The sequence below is a fragment of the Ambystoma mexicanum genome, chromosome 6q, assembly GCF_040938575.1.
Source record: "Ambystoma mexicanum isolate Mex_15411 chromosome 6q, UKY_AmexF1_1, whole genome shotgun sequence".
NCBI lineage: Eukaryota > Metazoa > Chordata > Amphibia > Caudata > Ambystomatidae > Ambystoma > Ambystoma mexicanum.
Genome location: NC_090937.1, coordinates 1,417,498,247 through 1,417,515,795, shown reverse-complemented (window position 1 = coordinate 1,417,515,795; position 17,549 = coordinate 1,417,498,247). Strand labels below are relative to the sequence as shown.

The 17,549-nt window shown below is 42.1% G+C and overlaps 1 protein-coding gene across 3 annotated transcripts in view; it reads right to left on the bottom strand.

Annotated features, from left to right (window-relative positions):
• Nucleotides 1-17,549, bottom strand: part of ZFYVE28 (zinc finger FYVE-type containing 28) — an 881,464-nt gene that overhangs the window by 72,541 nt on the left and 791,374 nt on the right. For all 3 annotated transcript variants that reach the window (XM_069632121.1, XM_069632123.1, XM_069632122.1), the window contains one exon: nt 6,193-6,309. In XM_069632121.1, coding sequence (XP_069488222.1) covers nt 6,193-6,309 — 117 coding nt within the window. The remainder of the gene's footprint in view (nt 1-6,192; nt 6,310-17,549) is intronic.

Below are 17,549 nucleotides of genomic sequence, written 5' to 3'. Positions count from 1 at the left end.
ACAAGCTAATGCTTCTCTTTCCATTCCTGAGTAGCCCCCTCTCTGTCTGTGAAAGTGTTCTGGATGCAGAACTAATGGTAACATCTCCCATTCTATCATCATTTTGAGTCAATACTGCTCACAACCCTTTGGCATTAGCATCCACTGTAATCCTTGACTTTTTCTTGGTATAAAATGGAGTGTCGGGTCTCTTAAAATTCAATCCTTTGCCTTCTCGTTGAGCCTCTGTCCATGTATATGATATGATATATTTTATTTATACCACGCCCATACACAAGTGTTTCAAAGCGCAACGAGGCAAGGGAGGGGAACAAGGGAGGACAAGACAACGATCTTACTAGGCCCAGTAACAATGAAATCGTGCAAGTGCAGGGGAAAGGGAAAGGGGAAAATGCAAGGGACATGGGAGGAGTGGAAAGTGCTGAACACAGGATCAACATAACAAGTAGTGCAGGTAGCAGGTGGCAAGTGCAAGAGTTAAGCGCAGACAACGGGTGTCTTCTAAGTGCAGGTAAATAGACGGTAGGGTTGCAGTTACAGACCCAAGTGCAAGGGTTGCCACCAGAGGCAGTGTGGATATGCAGCTGGGTGGGCAGGGACCTGGGCCCGAGTTCAGAGGGTAGCCAGGTGCCCAGTGCAGTAAGAGACAGATCAGCAGGAGAGAGGAAGAGAGAAGGGAGAAGCAAAGAGGAAGGTCTTGAGGTGCTTCCGGAACCGAAGATGGTTCTCCTCAAGTTTCAGAGAGGCAGGGAAGCTGTTCCAGAGCGAGGGCCCAGCCGAAGAAAGATCTACCACAAACTTGTTGTTTGGAGAAGCGACTGACCCTGAGGGAGGTGGAGAAGTGCAGAGCTCGAGTAGGAAGGTACTTCCGAAGGGAGAGTTGAAGACATTGCAGCCCCAGAAGGCATTGTGGACAATGAAGAGGGTCTTTAACTTAATCCTTGCAGCCATTGGGAACCAATTAAGAGCTTTTAGGGCTGGAGAGATATGATCCCTGGGCTTGAGGCAGAGGACAAGTCTTGCAGTCCTGTTCTAGATGAGTTGCAGAGGGCGGAGTGTAGAGGCAGGCAGATTTAGAAAGATGCTGTTAGTCGTCCGGCCTAGAGAGAACCAGAACTCTAGAGACACAACTTCTGGGGGAAGGTGAGGAAAGGAAGAATACCTCAGAGGAGGCGCAGTTAGTAGTTTGACTTGTTAGAGACGTCAGATCTGAGTAGAAAAGGAAAGTATGGAGTCAAAGATGGGTGCTTAGCCTCACAGGTGGGAGCATGAAGAGGGCCAAGGGAGGCCGGCCAGAGAGTGACAGGAAAGGAAGGTGCTGGTGCGCCCCTGGCACACCTGCACCATTATCCCTTGCACCTGCATCTTCATACCACACCTGCACACCTTAGTATACTTTACTCCCTTTCTCATGAGTTCTCGCAATGGCTCTATTATTGTTGCAAAGTCGTTCATCAATTTTGTATAATATTCACAAAGATCTAGAAATTATAACTCCTGTTTGCCCTTTGGTTCTAGCGCATCTACTATGCTTCTCACCAAGGATTCTGTTGGCATAATTCCATCTTTTGACAGTTTGTGACCTAAATATTCTACCTCTGACTGGAACAACTTGTATTTACGCCACTTCACTGTCATACCATTGTCTTTCAACATGCTTAACACTTTAAGACTTTTGATCATGCTCATCCTGTCCATTGGTGTATATTAGAATGTCATCCTCTAAATACATTATTCCCGAAATGCCTTTCAATAATGGTTCTATTATTTTTTGAAAAACAGAGGCTGTTCAAACCAATCCAAAGAGCATTTTAGGTAATTTATATAGGCCACAGGGATTAATGAAGTTTGTCAGGTGCTTGCATTCATCCATCAGTTTTATTGATATGTGCTTCTAAGATCAATTGTTGAGAAGACTGCTGAATATTTTACATCATGTATCATTTCAGTAAAGTTAGGAAGAGGTTCAGTATCTACTATGATAAAAGATTTTTCAAATCTATTCACAATCTAATGCTATTGTCAGGTTTCATCACTATCACCACTGGTGATACCCACTTGGAATGCTCTACCTCCTCTAGGATACCTTGCTTCATCATATTCTGTAACACTGTTTGCAGCAGTCCCATGAGTTTTATTGGGACTCTCCCCACTTTACTCTTGAATGGCTTTGCATATGTTTTTTTAAACATAATTTTATGTTGATAACCTTTCAATGTGCCAATTTTCTCTGCGAATAGATGAGGAAACAACGCAATCAACTCCTGTTGTACCAAAGTCTGTTCTATTAGAAGTACTTGTTCTTTGACACCTGCCTTCAGTTCTATACAAAATTCTGCTGGATGACACCAAATCAGTATTGGGGGTCACTTGTGGACTACATTTATTTTCTCCACAATCTCGGTCTTTGAATTTCATTTTCGGCACAAACCATCCTATTATGTCAATTTGGTCTCACAAGGCACCTTCGTAAATTGATTCAATTGCTTAGCAAGGTCTTCCAATGGACCTCTGTACATGCTTTCTGGAATTAATGTGTGTAACCAGAGTCTGCCATGAGTGACATTTTTATGCCTGCAATTTTGACTTCATATGTAGGCCTTTCAATTTGTGCAAATTCAGTGTCATCACCATCTGGGTCCCAAACCATTAGCACATCCTTTGTCTGAGAATGTTGAGGAGTTGTCCACTAGTGCCAATTGATTCTTCCTTTCTCTTTCTTTCTAAATTTGCCTAACCTAAACCTGCAAGCAATTGCAATGTCTATTTCCCACAATTACTGCATGCTATGTTGTATGCAAAGTAACTCTTTTTGAAGTGGCCAGATGTTCTCTTGATCCACACTGGTAGCATCTAAATCTATCTACATCCATTGAGTCTCCTTTGGCCTTGATCTGTTGACTTTTTTTCTACTTCCCTTCCTTTGGGGCTGTTGCGCATATTAGCTTCGAGCCAAGTCAAATAATGTGACGTGTGCGCGGTACTGTGGTATGCAATATGCTTGTAAAAGGGTTCCAAACTCATTTATCTAATGTAAGATTGTCACAGAGTATCAAGGAAATGCCTAAGCGATGCACGCAGAATTTGTAGCATTGGGAGTACTCCCAATTAAGCAGCAATCATGAGCCAGAGCAGGCGTGGCCCAGAGCTGGAGAACTTGTCACAAATTATTGTATTTGGGATCTGCACAAATGAACCACCGAAACGCCAGACAATTTCTTCAGATGTTTGTCTTTCAGATAAGTGGCACCGCCCTCCTCCTCCTTCCACCAGTTCTGCTCTCAACTGAGCCTTTTGTAGAATGCTAGCCGAGAGGAGCACATTGCTAATTCCACATTCCAAATAATACAGGAAATGGCTCTATCTCCCTGATCTATTCTAACTGCTACGCTATCACCTATCCGATCTCTTTCATGAAGCCTGGAAATAAAGCTTAAAAAAGCTATCCTCGCCTCTAAACCAGTCCTACCTATGGCTTATACCTACATCAATGCTACTTCCAGGCAGACTATTTCAGACATCCCCTTTTCTGTCTCCTCCCCGGACCTATGGACTCCCCACATGGTCTCTACTCTCTCCCCTTTCTCCACTTCACACATTAATGGTGGCATGAGATGGGAAGTACTCTTGGCATACCTCTCATTCTTTAGGTGCATCATTACCCGTCCATCACAATGGCACCATCATGGCCCAAGGCTCTCAACCTACCAGCGCCTGCCCTCTTTCATTAACTACCTCCCATCTCCCGCTACTCCTCCTCCCTCCTCTCTAACCTCTTCACCACCAACAGGATTACCAAACCCCCTGTATCCCTCCTTGGAAAACCTTCAAAGGTGGTAATCAGCTTCACTTAGCCACTTTGAATGCTCGTTCTGCTGTCAAGCACTCCTCCGACATCGGTCTCCTCCTTGAAGACTGACCGACGTCCTCGTTCTTGCAGAGATGTGGTTCAATGCCAGCTCTGTCACTGCCCTTGACACTCTCCTTCGTGAGGGCTACAAACTCATCCACAAACCCAAGCCAAATCCGCCGGGAGGCAGAGTGGCCCTGATTTTCCCTGAGGGAGTCCCTTCTTCCATCATACTGACTCAATCCTACTCCTCTTTTGAAAGCCTCGTCTGTAGGCTCGGGGTCTCTCCCCTCGCCACCATCTACAGGCCCCCTGGCCTCATCTCTCTCTTACTCTCTTAATGGGCCAACCTCACCTCCTGACCACTACTTCCAAACTCCTCCTCTTCTGTGACTTCAATATCCACTTCGACTCTCCTGAATCAGCCACTTCACAGTTCCATGATCTTCGATTCCCTCTCCCTTTCTATTCTTCCTTCCAGTACGGCCCACTCAGCCGAACACACTCTGGAGAAATCCCTACCTCTAACCTATTCACCACTGCCTTCTCCTAGTCCGAACACTCTCCCCTTTCCTCCCACTTGGTGCCCCTCGCCCTCTGTCCGAACTGCCTCCGGCACTGCCAGCCTCCTTCGTTGTCATTCGACCAATGAAGCAAGTGTCAGTCGCTGCTTTTGCCTCTACTGTCATCCCCCCTCCAACTCCTGCCCCCGACTCTCTCGGATTCTGTCCTCACTAACCTTCACCTCTCCATCTCCAACATCCTTGAAGCAAACCAGGTTATTCTAGCCAAATAGCTGGTGAAGTAGATCATGATCTCTATATGCACTTAAGTGGCAAAGCGAGCATGGCTCTATATGCCCTGCAGCAGAAAGTGAGCAAGAGGTTGGAGCTCAGACTAGCATTGCAGTTGTAAGCCCATCATTGCACCGTATGAACCTTCTAATATGTGCCATGGTAGTGGGAGATAAAATCCTATGTAGATGTATCCAACAGGAAGAAATACCCAAAGTGGGGTCAAAGTTGGACAACCACACTGAACTGTTCCCTAGGGCAGGAGGAGAAGCTATGCACCCAGCCCAAGGAAATCTAAAAACACTGAAGGACACTAGTAGTTCACCACCTCGAAGGAAATACTGTCAAGGAACCAAACATCAACCTGGGTTGCGGAGGCCCTTTACCCACCATGGCTAAATAAGTGCCCAGGGCATTATAACTCCTGGAGACTGGGTGGCATTATTGAACATTGTCCTGGGTGGGACCACTTGGGAGCGGAATTCTAGACTAGAGCATGGACTGCTTGACACAGGACCTTATATAACAAAGGATTCACTATGTGGTTTGGCCTATTCTGAAACTGCAATTTTGAACAGAACTGTGAAACAGATCTCTGGTGTTTGTGTGTTCTGCGGACTCCTTCGGACAATTACACGGTCTCTGGTTCCTGTTGCGAGTAAAGGTGAATTTACCCATGTATTGTTAATAGTGGCCGATTCTTAAGCAGATAAGATTAATGCTATGTTACACACCCAAATGGCTTGGTGATAGCCACCTGGGCCTCGTGCCCCAGTCATCCAAAATTGTATTGCAAGTATTAGTTTTATGTCTGGCCCCTTTCAAGTAAGCTTTCTTGGGATGCACACGTCAATCAAAATCCTACAGCGTCTGTGTGTATTTTCTGTTTTACACTGGTCTGTGTGCCCCTCTGAATTACCTACTACAGTGACAGGTTAAGACTGGTTCAGGCTGATTGCTGAGCATCATGAGTGTTTGCATTTGCCTTATAAGATGTCTCTATATCCTGCCAATCTAACTGTATTGCTTAATATCTAGTGGGGGTGATGGTTTGGTTATATAGTTAAGTTTTGAGACCAGTTAAGATTTCTGTCCCAAACAGAGCATCTACACGGTGGCCATGAGATTGACTGAAAGCCAGTACAAGAGATTTGAGTCGGGTGATATGTGGTCTTTGCATCTGACTAGTCTGTAAACCTACAGACGATCGTTACTGAAGAAGCATAAAACGCTTAACTGGAATTCAAACAATTTGCAATTTATGCAGATAAAGTGTTGCTAAACACACTAAACAGACCCAAAGAGTGGTAGATAAAAAGGGAAACTTGCATGTCTGATAATACCATACTGTACAGTAGGCTGAAACATCAATCTACTGATGGCCATGGTTCCCAAGGATGGTTTGTCATTATGTTAAGAAGTCTGGTGATGTCACATTCAATGGACATTACATATACTGGATTAGACCTTTACATGCATGTACAACAAGAATATGGATTATAGATAGGTCCACCAAAATCGATATGAATGTGATTAAGATATGCAGACCTTTCTTTTGCTTCTCTTTGTCCTCCGTTTCGGGCTTAGTTGCCATCACCTCAAACAGGGTCTTGAGGATACTTCTCAAGTCACTTGCATAGTTTGTCTGCAGCTGATCGGCAACACCTAGAAAAAAGAGGCAGCCCAATGAAAGAGGCAGAAAATCATGCTCATTTCAAAACGTAGAATAAGCAGAAATAATAATTTGTGTTTCATAAAGCATGTAACAAGACCATTTTGTAAACCATGAACAGGCTCATAGTGAGGCAAGAGGAAATAAACAGCCGCATCCAGACCATTTAAATGTGAATGATTCTGCATTTACCTTCATTGCTAGAGGTAGCACTTGTTGGATGGAGTACAAAGGTGGCACGGCTAAGTTATGTTACGGAGGTTTTACTACAGTGCAGCCTTGCCATGTTGCATGACCTCTTATCACTTCAGGCCCAGCATATAAAAATACAGGGTTGTGTGTGTGTAATGGAAGCATAGATTGCCATTGGATCAGCTGTTGTGAGATGCAGGCGGCTGAACACAGGTGTGCCTGTGTTGCATGTGAAATGCATTAGTGTTTTGTTGGTGTTGATGGGGGCGCCTCTCCTCTGAGATGTGACAGTCCAATGATCCAAACCACTGCACCCGAAAACACTGCTTTCTAACCAGAAGGGAATACATCCATCAAAGTAGGCAAAACACCAAGGTGCGCTGTAAAACCAAATAGGCCTAGGCTTTGCAAATGGGTTGTGTCCTGTTGAGGGCTTTAAACAAATACTACCTTGCACCATTACCAATTTAGACCTTTATCAATCCTTGTTTAACATAGACAAACTATCTTAGTGGCAAAGGGGTGTATTTTCCATTAGTCTAAATGGTGGCCTTAGAACAGATGGTCCTAAGCTCCGATGGCTCCGACTTTTTTCTTTAGGTAGCTCCCCATAACATGAAACACCGGTTTTACTTGCAGAGAAATATGATGCCCCCGGGTTCGTGCGCTTATAAATATCAAAATAATGAAGTATTTTTGCAATTAACGAGAGACCAACATTGTCAGGCTGCAACAGTTAATTGTGCAAAGCCGAGATAAGTTACTGAGTTAATGGTGGTTCTACACCAACTCCACACGGATGTACCAGGTGGGTGACACTTTAATTTTTGAAACCATTCTCACTACAATTATTGATATTATTTTTACTTTATCTTTGTGACTTTCACTTAGTTACTTTCCATCTTGTTCTATTGACAGATATTGCCATAATGAAGAAACCTTACATGGTCCGAAATGCACTGGCCATTTTGTCTACAACTGTTCACTTAAACTAAAGATTAGTTTATATGCTTATGTTAGATGAACTGTAGTATTTAGGTGCAGCTATTTCTGAGGATAGCTAAGTATGAAGAAAAACCCAGAATGGAGACTGCGCCCATTGTTGCAAGGTGATTTATTATATATAGAAAAGGGCCCTTTCTGATGACACGTGTTTCGGCACTTCCTTGAGGACCTTTTCAAATCAGGGCTGCTTGATTAAACTTAACAAATGCATGGGATGTTGCAAGACATATTCCAACATTAACATCAAAAAATATAAACACAAATGATATCCCCATTGTGCAAAAACATGAGCAAGAACAGAAGTATGGCAAAGTTGCAAATCAAGACAAATGAAAACAAAAACCAGACAAAAATGGGGGTTGGTGATGGGAAGGATGCAAAGGAACAAGAAACAGACAAAAATAACGTTTAGTTTGTTGGTTTAGTACACATTAGATATCCGCGTGAGAAATCCAGGAAATAGGTAAGTAGTTCCATGTTACCTTATTTTCTTATGTGCCCCTAATAGGTAAGAAAGCGTCTCTGCTCATCATTATTCGGGTTAAATCCCTTGAAAAAATAAATAGATCAATTGTCATAAGTCTCAGAAATATTCTGAACTAGTACGGTGAGTCAGGCATTACTCAATAGTTAGCTCCTCATATTGATTATAAGTAATAGATTTCAAATATTATCCTTCCGTCTATGGTAAGGTATTTCACAAATATCTGAATCAACGTTTACTCGAAAGATGTGTGTATTAACACGGGGTAACCAAGTGCTAATAAAAATGCATGCATTCATTCATAACTGTTGCTGGCGGATAAGGGAGGGAATATTGTCATCATGGAGAGAGAGGACTGTCTCGAGATGGCCAGGAGACACTTGGATACCCCTGGCTGCTATGAAACACTGATTGGGAGTCAAGACCCAAGACTACCACTTGCTTGCCATTGGCAAGAAAAACACCAAATGGACAATAAGGCAGTTATAAGATTCATCGGCTTTAAGAGAATCACTTTGGGCAGAAGAGGGGGGAAATAAAGAAAAGAAATTACGGCAAGCCGAGGCGAGAATAATTTGCAAATTGAACACAACAGTCCTCGGTTTGAACACGGACAATGAAATGGTGCATTTTCTGTAGTATCATTACCACTAACTTTGCTAGAGCACACAGCAGAATAATTGATAACATGTACGACTTGGCAGTAACACCAGCTCAATGTTGTTTACCGAAGCATTTTCACCAACTAATCATTGGATAGGCTCAGTATTGATAAGCTTATACTACTCAAATTTTGGTCCCATTATTATTCCATTCGTGAACAAGTAAGGGGCGTAGAATCTAAACATGACTTTTTACACATTTGAAATTGTAAAAATACAATTGGTTCCCTACTGACATAAAAATAATAATTAATATTTTTTGACACTCCGTAAATGTTGTGGAACCTTTGAAATCTTAATATAAGCATTAACGGTTTAAGATTATGATCTCGTAATGGCCGACTCCGTTACAATTGGGTTATTCAGGCATCATACATCATTTCTTGTGTGAAGCGCTTTCCCAAAACATGGCCGCTGCATTGCACACCGGTACCACTGCATGAAACATCAAAGACAGACTCTCTGCAGTCCGTCAACATGACAACCGCTGTACACAATAACTAGGGAGGGGACGCCTAATGGCACCCCCTCGAGTCAAGGAACCGCACGATCTAACGCAGTAATAAAGCTGAAAGGTAAGAGACCGTCTGGCAAGTCCAGCTTGATCTCAAAATAGTACTGTGAACTGAAGTATCGACGGAACGCTGCGTGACCGTGCGCGCATAGCAACAGTTATAAATGAATGCATTTTTATTAGCACTTGGTTACCCTGTGTTAATACACACATCTTTCGAGTAAACGTTGATTCCGATATTTGTGAAATACCTTACCATAGACGGAAGGATAATATTTGAAATCTATTACTTATAATCAATATGAGGCGCTAACTATAGAGTAATGCCTGATTCACCGTACTAGTTCAGAATATTTCCGAGACTTAGAGTGACAACTGATCCATTTATTTTCTCAAGGGATTTAACCCGATTTAACCCGAATAATAATGAGCAGAGACGCTTTCTTACCTATTAGGAGCACATAATCTAATACATATGTAATATGTACCAAACCAACAAACTAAACGTTATTTGTGTCTGTTTCTTGTTCCCTTGCATCCTTCCCATCACCAACCCCCATTTTTGTCTGGATTTTGTTTTCATTTTCAAATGTCTTGATTTGCAACTTTGTCCATACTTCTGTTCTTGCTCATTATGTTTTTGCACAATGGGGATATCATTTGTGTTTATATTTTTTGATGTTAATGTTGGAACATGTCTTGCAACATCCCATGCATTTGTTAAGTTTAATCAAGCAGCCCTGATTTGAAAAAGTCCTCAAGGAAGGCCGAAACACGTGTCATCAGAAAGGCCCTTTTCTATATATAATAAATCACCTTGCAACAATGGGTGCAGTCTCCATTCTGGGTTTTTCTTCATACTTACCTGTTCATGTGGTCTTCTCTTGGCTAAACCACAAACCCAGTGAGACGCGACCTATTGCACCAAACGGATTTGACAAAAGATAGAAACTGGAATAAACATGTCGCCATGTTAGACCAGACCTCGATAGCCAAATATTTCTGAGGATACTTGTCTCAGTTTTTGTTAGGTCTTTACTAGGTGTTTAATATGTCGGCACCAAACATCTGTATTACATTCATTATACTGCGTTGCATATTTTGGAGTACAAATCGGTTCCCACTCTCCCTTTGATTATTCAGGCTTGTTGTTTGGCCCGGCAGCAACTGAGGTCTCACAGGATATGGCTGATCTCCATGACTGCACCGCTTGGCAACCAAGTTTACCTTGGGGCAAGCCACCATCGGTATCATGCTGGCTAGCGTCAAGTGCATTTGTAACCTACTGCCAAACTTTAAATCGAATAATAATATTATAATATGTTCTTAAATGTTTTTTGGAAGTCGAACCCAAACATTTGCATAATTTGCGTTATGTTTCTAAAACATGCACAAGAGACGAGAACAGGTCGGTGAAAGTGTGAGTGCTCTGTAAGCAGAAGAGCATGCTACTCTTTAAAAGCAAATCTGCTCTTTGTTCCCTTCGTCAGTGCACCATACCCCATATATTTAATCGGGAGTGGGAGGAGTGGAGATAGATAGGTGGGCATATCTTTATGACAGATGCACACAGTGTTGCATCCGAGGCATTTTCTTCAAGTCCCTGGTGCTCAATTTGAGGGGCTTGCTGGCTTCAGAAAAAAGTGGGGTCTCTACAAATGACCATGATCACACACCGGTTATACCCCTGGCATGATGGAGGAAATCATTTTCATAAAAGAAAAGAATTTCCTGATTTGTGCATTAACCGTAATATTTATAACCTCACCATATAGGGATCATAGCAACCTCTTATGTGAGATTTAGTTCATATCCAACAATGCAGGGTCCACTTGATCCTAGTCTTCCTTCAGGCTCTGATGGGTTTCCCCTGGTCACGTGACAAGCTAGGTTTCCTCTAAAATGTCTGAAACAGTGATTACTTAAGAGCTTTTCTTCTTCTTGGGGGACAGTGGAACCAAAGTATCAAGAATAATATCCCCTTTGTATCTGGAATAACAAACTACCCTTCTTGAATTCTACTTTCACAGATCTACATACTGAAGGGAGGTCAACTTGTATTTGTTCCAAGAAAGAGCATTTCTTATTCATAGATTCTATGTATAAATGTGACATTTTAATGAATGGTTTATGTGTAATAGGTTTGCTTGATAAACCAATAAACCCTGACGATTCTCAGGATGTCCCAGTTTCCTTAGGGGAAATCCCTTCTCATGAGCCACTGTCCAGGAGACTTCCTGTGGGTGGCAATATGAGGGAGGAAGAGACCTTGGGTAGCATGCCGACCTTTCTATCTAAAGTCAACAGACATCATCCTGGCTGGATGCGTATGATTTGGTCCTGCTAGACGTCACTCCGATCGGACTACAGCGCAAACTTCTGCTCTTAGAAAAATACACAAAACATTAAAAGATTCCGGAATGCTGGCTGAGCAGGCAGCAGCAGGAGCTCCTGTCGCCGTGATACAGATCATTCATATAATGAATTCTAATTCAAAAAAGAAAATTGACTCCCTGGAGACACCTGCCTCTAAGAAAACCAAGGCTGAGATGGAAGAGACACCTAGTGCCCAAGACATCTACATGTTGTTGCTGAAAGTTTCCCAAGATGTTGGGGAAATGAAGGCTTCCTTTGCGGACCTAAATGGTAAGGTTTCTAATCTGGAGGGTAGGGTCCGACAGCTAGAAAAGGACTCAGCTGGATTTTCCTCTGAGATATCTGGAAGCTACAGAGCTTATAATGTCCTAAAAAAAAAAAATATTTGGAAGATAAAGTTAAAAACGTATAATTGGACTTAAAAACCAGGAACCAGAAGAGATTATAGCAGATGGGCAATTAGAAAGCAAATTAGTCGAAATTTTGTCAGAAGTGTATGGGCAAAGCACTCTCTCACAAGGGGATTTGGACTATGCTTATAGAGTGGGGAGAATGAACAATACTAAGCCAAGACAGATGTTAATGGTGTTTAATAGAGTTACAGCAAAAGAGAAAACTTTGAAAGCAGCAAGAGAAAAGGGTCAAGTGTTCTATGGCAAATCCAAATTGGCTATATTTCCAGATTATCCAAAGGATCTGGTGGAGAAAAGAAAGCCGTTTCAAAATGTAAAAAGACTAGCAAAAGAAAAAGAAATAAAAGCAGTTCTAGTCACACCAGCAATTTAAAAATTATATTTCCCAACAGGTCTTTCATCAAATGAAGACCCAGAGGCGGCTGGGAGGTTCATCATGGGATTAAATTCACGTACATCAGTGTTTTAGGAGGGCTTAGTACAGTGGTAGTATTAGTGAAGTACAAGTTAATTATTTAATTATGAATTTCAATGGGGCCCAATGTTTCTAAAATGGTGGCGAGCAACGGTATGGAACGTGTTTATGTTTAAGTTGCTGTCGTCACGGTGAAGGTTTGTTTTCAATCACTTCCCGTTTTACAGGGTCCTTTACTCTAACAGTGTCATGGCCTGGGGAAGTGTTCTCCCGTTGTTCGCCGGGAATTTTTGACCCTTTTGTGGTACTATGAAATAACGCTCCTTCTGGGTGAAAAGTACGCATGTTTGAGGGGACTCGTGGCCGATCGGAATATTCATTGTCCCGAGAGTTTGGTATTGATTGTTCCAAGCGGAATTCTCTCCAGGCACTTCTGGATCACGGGTGAGCGTAGTGCTTTCTTAATTTGGGTTTGGCGGTATGAGCTATGACTTTGAATCAATGCGCTATGTTGTCATCAGAGCAGTAACAGAAAGATCCGTCTGCCCAAATATTGCTTCACAGTGTCAGAGTGAGAGATGCAAACTAACACAAATCTCTTATTGCAAACACATTTGCAATTAAACATCAGTCAATAAGGTGCAGTTCGGCAATCCTTACTTTGAATTTACTTTTGGTGTAGTGCAATAGGCTATCGGGGGACTGCATATACATGTTTTATGTAGCACAGACACTGACATAGCTCTTGGAATACGTCTAACTTGTAATTAAAGTTGCTGGTTTCTTGCGCGGATGATAATACGTTGAGGGTTTATTTAATTCTGAAAACATCTAAAATGCAATTCGAGTTGCTGGTTTCGTGCACGGCCGCTGGAAAGCCTTTGAAGTGTATTGTATTGTATTTATTTATAATGCGCACCTAACCCAGGGGTAGCCAGGCGCAAAGGCAGCAAGAGGGTTGCAAAACTTAGTTACATACAGTGGGGCGAGGTCCAGCTGCGGTTACAGTGCCGGACGTATCACGCCGAATGGAAGGGTAGAACATATACATTATAGGCAATACTATATACATATTTACATTCAATGAGGCATCCGAGCATCGGAAGGTCATAGTGAGTCGAGAGTTTTGAGCCAGTGGATAGTCCTGGCTCTGAACTGGTGGTAGGGTAGGTCCTCCCTGCAAGTAGGAGGAAGGGAGTTCCAGAATTGCGCTGCTTTTACTGGAAAGCTGTTGCCTCCAGACATTGTACGTTTGAACCTGGGCACCAAAAGAAGGTTGGAATTGGCCGTTCTCGAGGGGCGAGAGAGGGTTGGTATAGTAAATCTGGAGATGAGGTATTGAGGGGCTGCTTGGTGGAGGCATTTATGAATCAGAGACACCGATTTAAGGAATATCTTGTCCTTGGTGGATAGCCAGTTGACAGATCTTCTGGAATCAGAGATATGGGCTTTCTTCGGGATACTGAGGGCCGCTCTAAGGGCATTATTTTGGAGGATTTGGATTTTGTTTGAGATATATTTGTTACAACCTACATATAGAGCGTTGCAATAGTCCAACTTGGACAGAATCAGCGCCCTGGCCAAGTGTTTTTGTAACCGGATACAGCAAGCTGCTTTCAGGGGAAACCTAAGAAATGCAGTCTTCATATGGGGTATTTAGTTTTCAAAAAGGCTAAGGGTTCATACTTAGGGCAGATTCAGGGTAAACATAATAACGTGTGTCTTGCATACTTAATACATATCCTGAGCAGTATGAAATAGATTTAGCCCTTAGAACAACTTTATAAAGTTATGTGTTGCTGACTTGCGCAAAAGTTATTCAATGATGCACATCTCTGTCTTATGTGTGCACTCAGGATCTGAACACACGGAGGCCCCAGAATACCCAAGCAGTACATTTATTAACAGCTCACACTTTTGTACTATATCTGGGGGGAATGGCAGTCTCCACGATGCGGACAAGGCTTTAATGAGCAGCCTCTAGACTTCAGGGCTAGTGAATTAAGCTGGTTCACACCCAGCATTAATGTAAGGAAATTAAGGATTTGTAGACGATTTAGAGCATATGTCTATTAAAACCACTGCAGTCTCGCAGAGATGCAAATGTCCCTAGTGCATCTCCCTCACATACTTGATCACAATTAATTGAAATACCAGGGTGGATAAATCATTGAACATAGGTTTAATAGATGCGAGGTCTTCTTGACATCGGTTTCGCCAATACATGGTTGCTATGGGGGCTAAAGAATATTCAAAACAGTTGCAATGCAGTAACGTATTGTGTGCTTATTGCCTACAAATCATGTAGATGTGTGTAACATGCGGGGATGCTTCTGCTCTGGAGGGTATTTTTACTAGCTCTACATGGGCCTAGGGGTGTCACGATTGTCGTCTGACTTGGTATTGATAACTGGATTAGTGGAGGAAGGAGTGTTTTTGGAATAAGGTAGGTTCTTGGCTTGGGGTATTACTCAGTTCTTCCACTTGGCGTGAATGCTCAATAGTCAAGGTTCAACTTTCGGGGAATAAAGTAATATGTGAATTGGTGTTCATTAAGTCATGGATAAAGGGTGAGGCAGGCTCGTTCAGGGGAAGGTGAACACAGTAATTAACTTTTTCTTATTCTCGGTGCAGCTCCTTTTTTGTGATATATATTTTTTTAGGTTATGATTTTTCAAGATTACTTTTCTAGTTGTTTGGCTTATAGTTTTGTTTAGTTTCGAGAATTTTTTCAAATCTGGTTCTCTACCTTCGACCATCCAGGAATTATACTTTGAATATGGCAGGTTCTGGCAGTCAGGTTAGAGATTCAATCCAGATAATATCTTGGAATGTAAATGGTTTGAAAAATGATATCAAAAGGAAAAAGGTATAGTCACATTTAAGGGAAATGAGGGGTGACATTCTCTTGCAGGAAACACATTTTACAGAGGATGAGGCAATTAAGTTTGAGAGGGGATGGGCGGGACAGGTGCTTCATTTCAACTAATACTTCAAGTTCAAGGGGTGTTTCCATTTTGTTCAGAAAAAAGGTGATTGACTTTAAGGCTGATAAGTCGGGCCGTTGGCTGACAGTTAAACTTCAGATTCAAGATCTAGAATTCACATTATGTAACATCTAGGAGCCCAATATTAATATTTACATTTTGTTCAATGAATTGGGATGTGGCCTGTTGAATAGTGGGGGACGGATTTTGTTGGAGGGCAGTCATTTTAATCTGGTGGTTGACCCGTTCTTAGATAGAAGCAGTCAGATAGTTAGGGATGGCAGGAAAAAAGACAGAGGCATTGAAATTACTGATGAGGGATTTTAATTCATCAGATGTATGGCGTCTAGAGCACCCCACGGAGAGGGAATATACTGATCACTCGGCTGCACATGATAGCTATTCCCGTATTGATAATGTGCTTACATCAGGCCTAGTGACTCAGAATATCAGGGCCTGTGAAATAGAGGGCATCATTATTTCAGATCAAGTTCCCGTAAATTTGGAACTTTCCGTAACCTATTCATCGAACAAGACACAAATTTGGAGACTAAATACCATGATTTTAAGGGATGACGATTGAAAAAAATCCTTGTTGATGAGGCAGAGGCAGTTAACTTAAATGGTGAGGTGGAGATTGATACAGTATAGGAGGCATTTAATAGTGTGATGCGTGGGGTGGCCATGAAGGTGTCTGGAATAAGGTGGGAAAAAAAGCATGAAGAGGTGAGGCAGCTTCAAATATCAATAAAGACTTTAGAAAAAGACAATGAAATCCCCTAATGCAGAGGAGTCCAGGAAATTTATGAGACTTAAATATGATTTAAACAAGATTCTCAGTGAAAAGGCGGAATTTAATCTCTTCAGATCCAAATGTAGGTACTTTGAAGGGGGAAAGAAATGTGGGAGACCTCTAGCTCACAGGTAAGAGACTGATAGAACAATAGGTGCAATTAAAACTGAAAATGGTGTGACGAGAGATCCAAATGAGAGAAAAGGTTTTCAAGCAATTCTATGTGTACCTGTATAGTGAAAGAACACCTAGTGACATGGGGCGTATGGTCCGGTCCTTTGAAACATTTAAAATTAGGTGACAGAGGAGGAAAAATAGTTTCTGGACTCAGAAATATCCTTAGATGAAGTCAAGAGCAGTTTGGAGTTTGAATCTGGGGAAGTGTCTAGGACCAGATGGGTTCCATCGGTATCTTACCGTGCAATGCCAGAAGCTGTCTTAAATCTAATTAAGGACATGTTTATCAATGGCAAATCAAGGGGTTTTCTACCGTCCTTGCTCTGTCATGCAACACTATCCCTTTTACATAAACCAGATCGTGCAGAACTAGACCCGGGAAACTATAGGCCTATCAGCTTGATAAATTCAGACAGTAAAATACTGTCAAAGATCTTGGCCAACGGGCTGGAGAAGATTTTACAGAGGTTGATACACCAGAACCAAGCTGGCTTTATTAGGGGTAGAGTCTCGCCAATGAACATGAGGAGGCTAACACTCACCCTGGAGGAGTGTCAGAAAATTAAACTAGATTCAGTGGGCCTCTCTCTAGATGCTGAGAAAGCATTTGATAGAGTGAGGTGGGATTTTTTGTTGTACACGATGGAGAATTAACTTTGGATGGGAATTTCTGAAATGGATCAGGGTGTTCTACAGTAGTCCCACAGAAGAGATTAATACTAATGGCCAGCTTTCTGAGAAATTTTAGGTGCAGCATGGGACACGTCAGGGGTGCCCCTCTATCCCCTCTACTCTTCGCAATCTCTTTGGAACCAATGGCGGAAGCAACAAGATAAGAATGAGGGAGTCAACTACAATGGGGTTTGTCAGAAGGTCTGCCTATCTGCTGACGACCTGTTAGTGGTGCTACAGAAGCTTTGAACATCGATTGAAGAAATAATGAAGGTAATTGAGGATTTTGGTCTAATATCAAACTATAAAATCAACTGGACAAAATCAGGCTTTGCCATGTTCAAACTCTACCAGCAATATATTAGTTAAGAATTTTGGTTTCAAATGGTGTCCATCCAAGATTAAATACCTCAGTGTCTGGATCACTAGGAATCTGAAGGAGATGAGTACTAATATGGATTTGAATTTACAAAAGATTAAATCTGAAATTGATCGTTGGTTTGCACTCAATCTGTGAATAGGTGGTAAAGTCAATGTCATAAA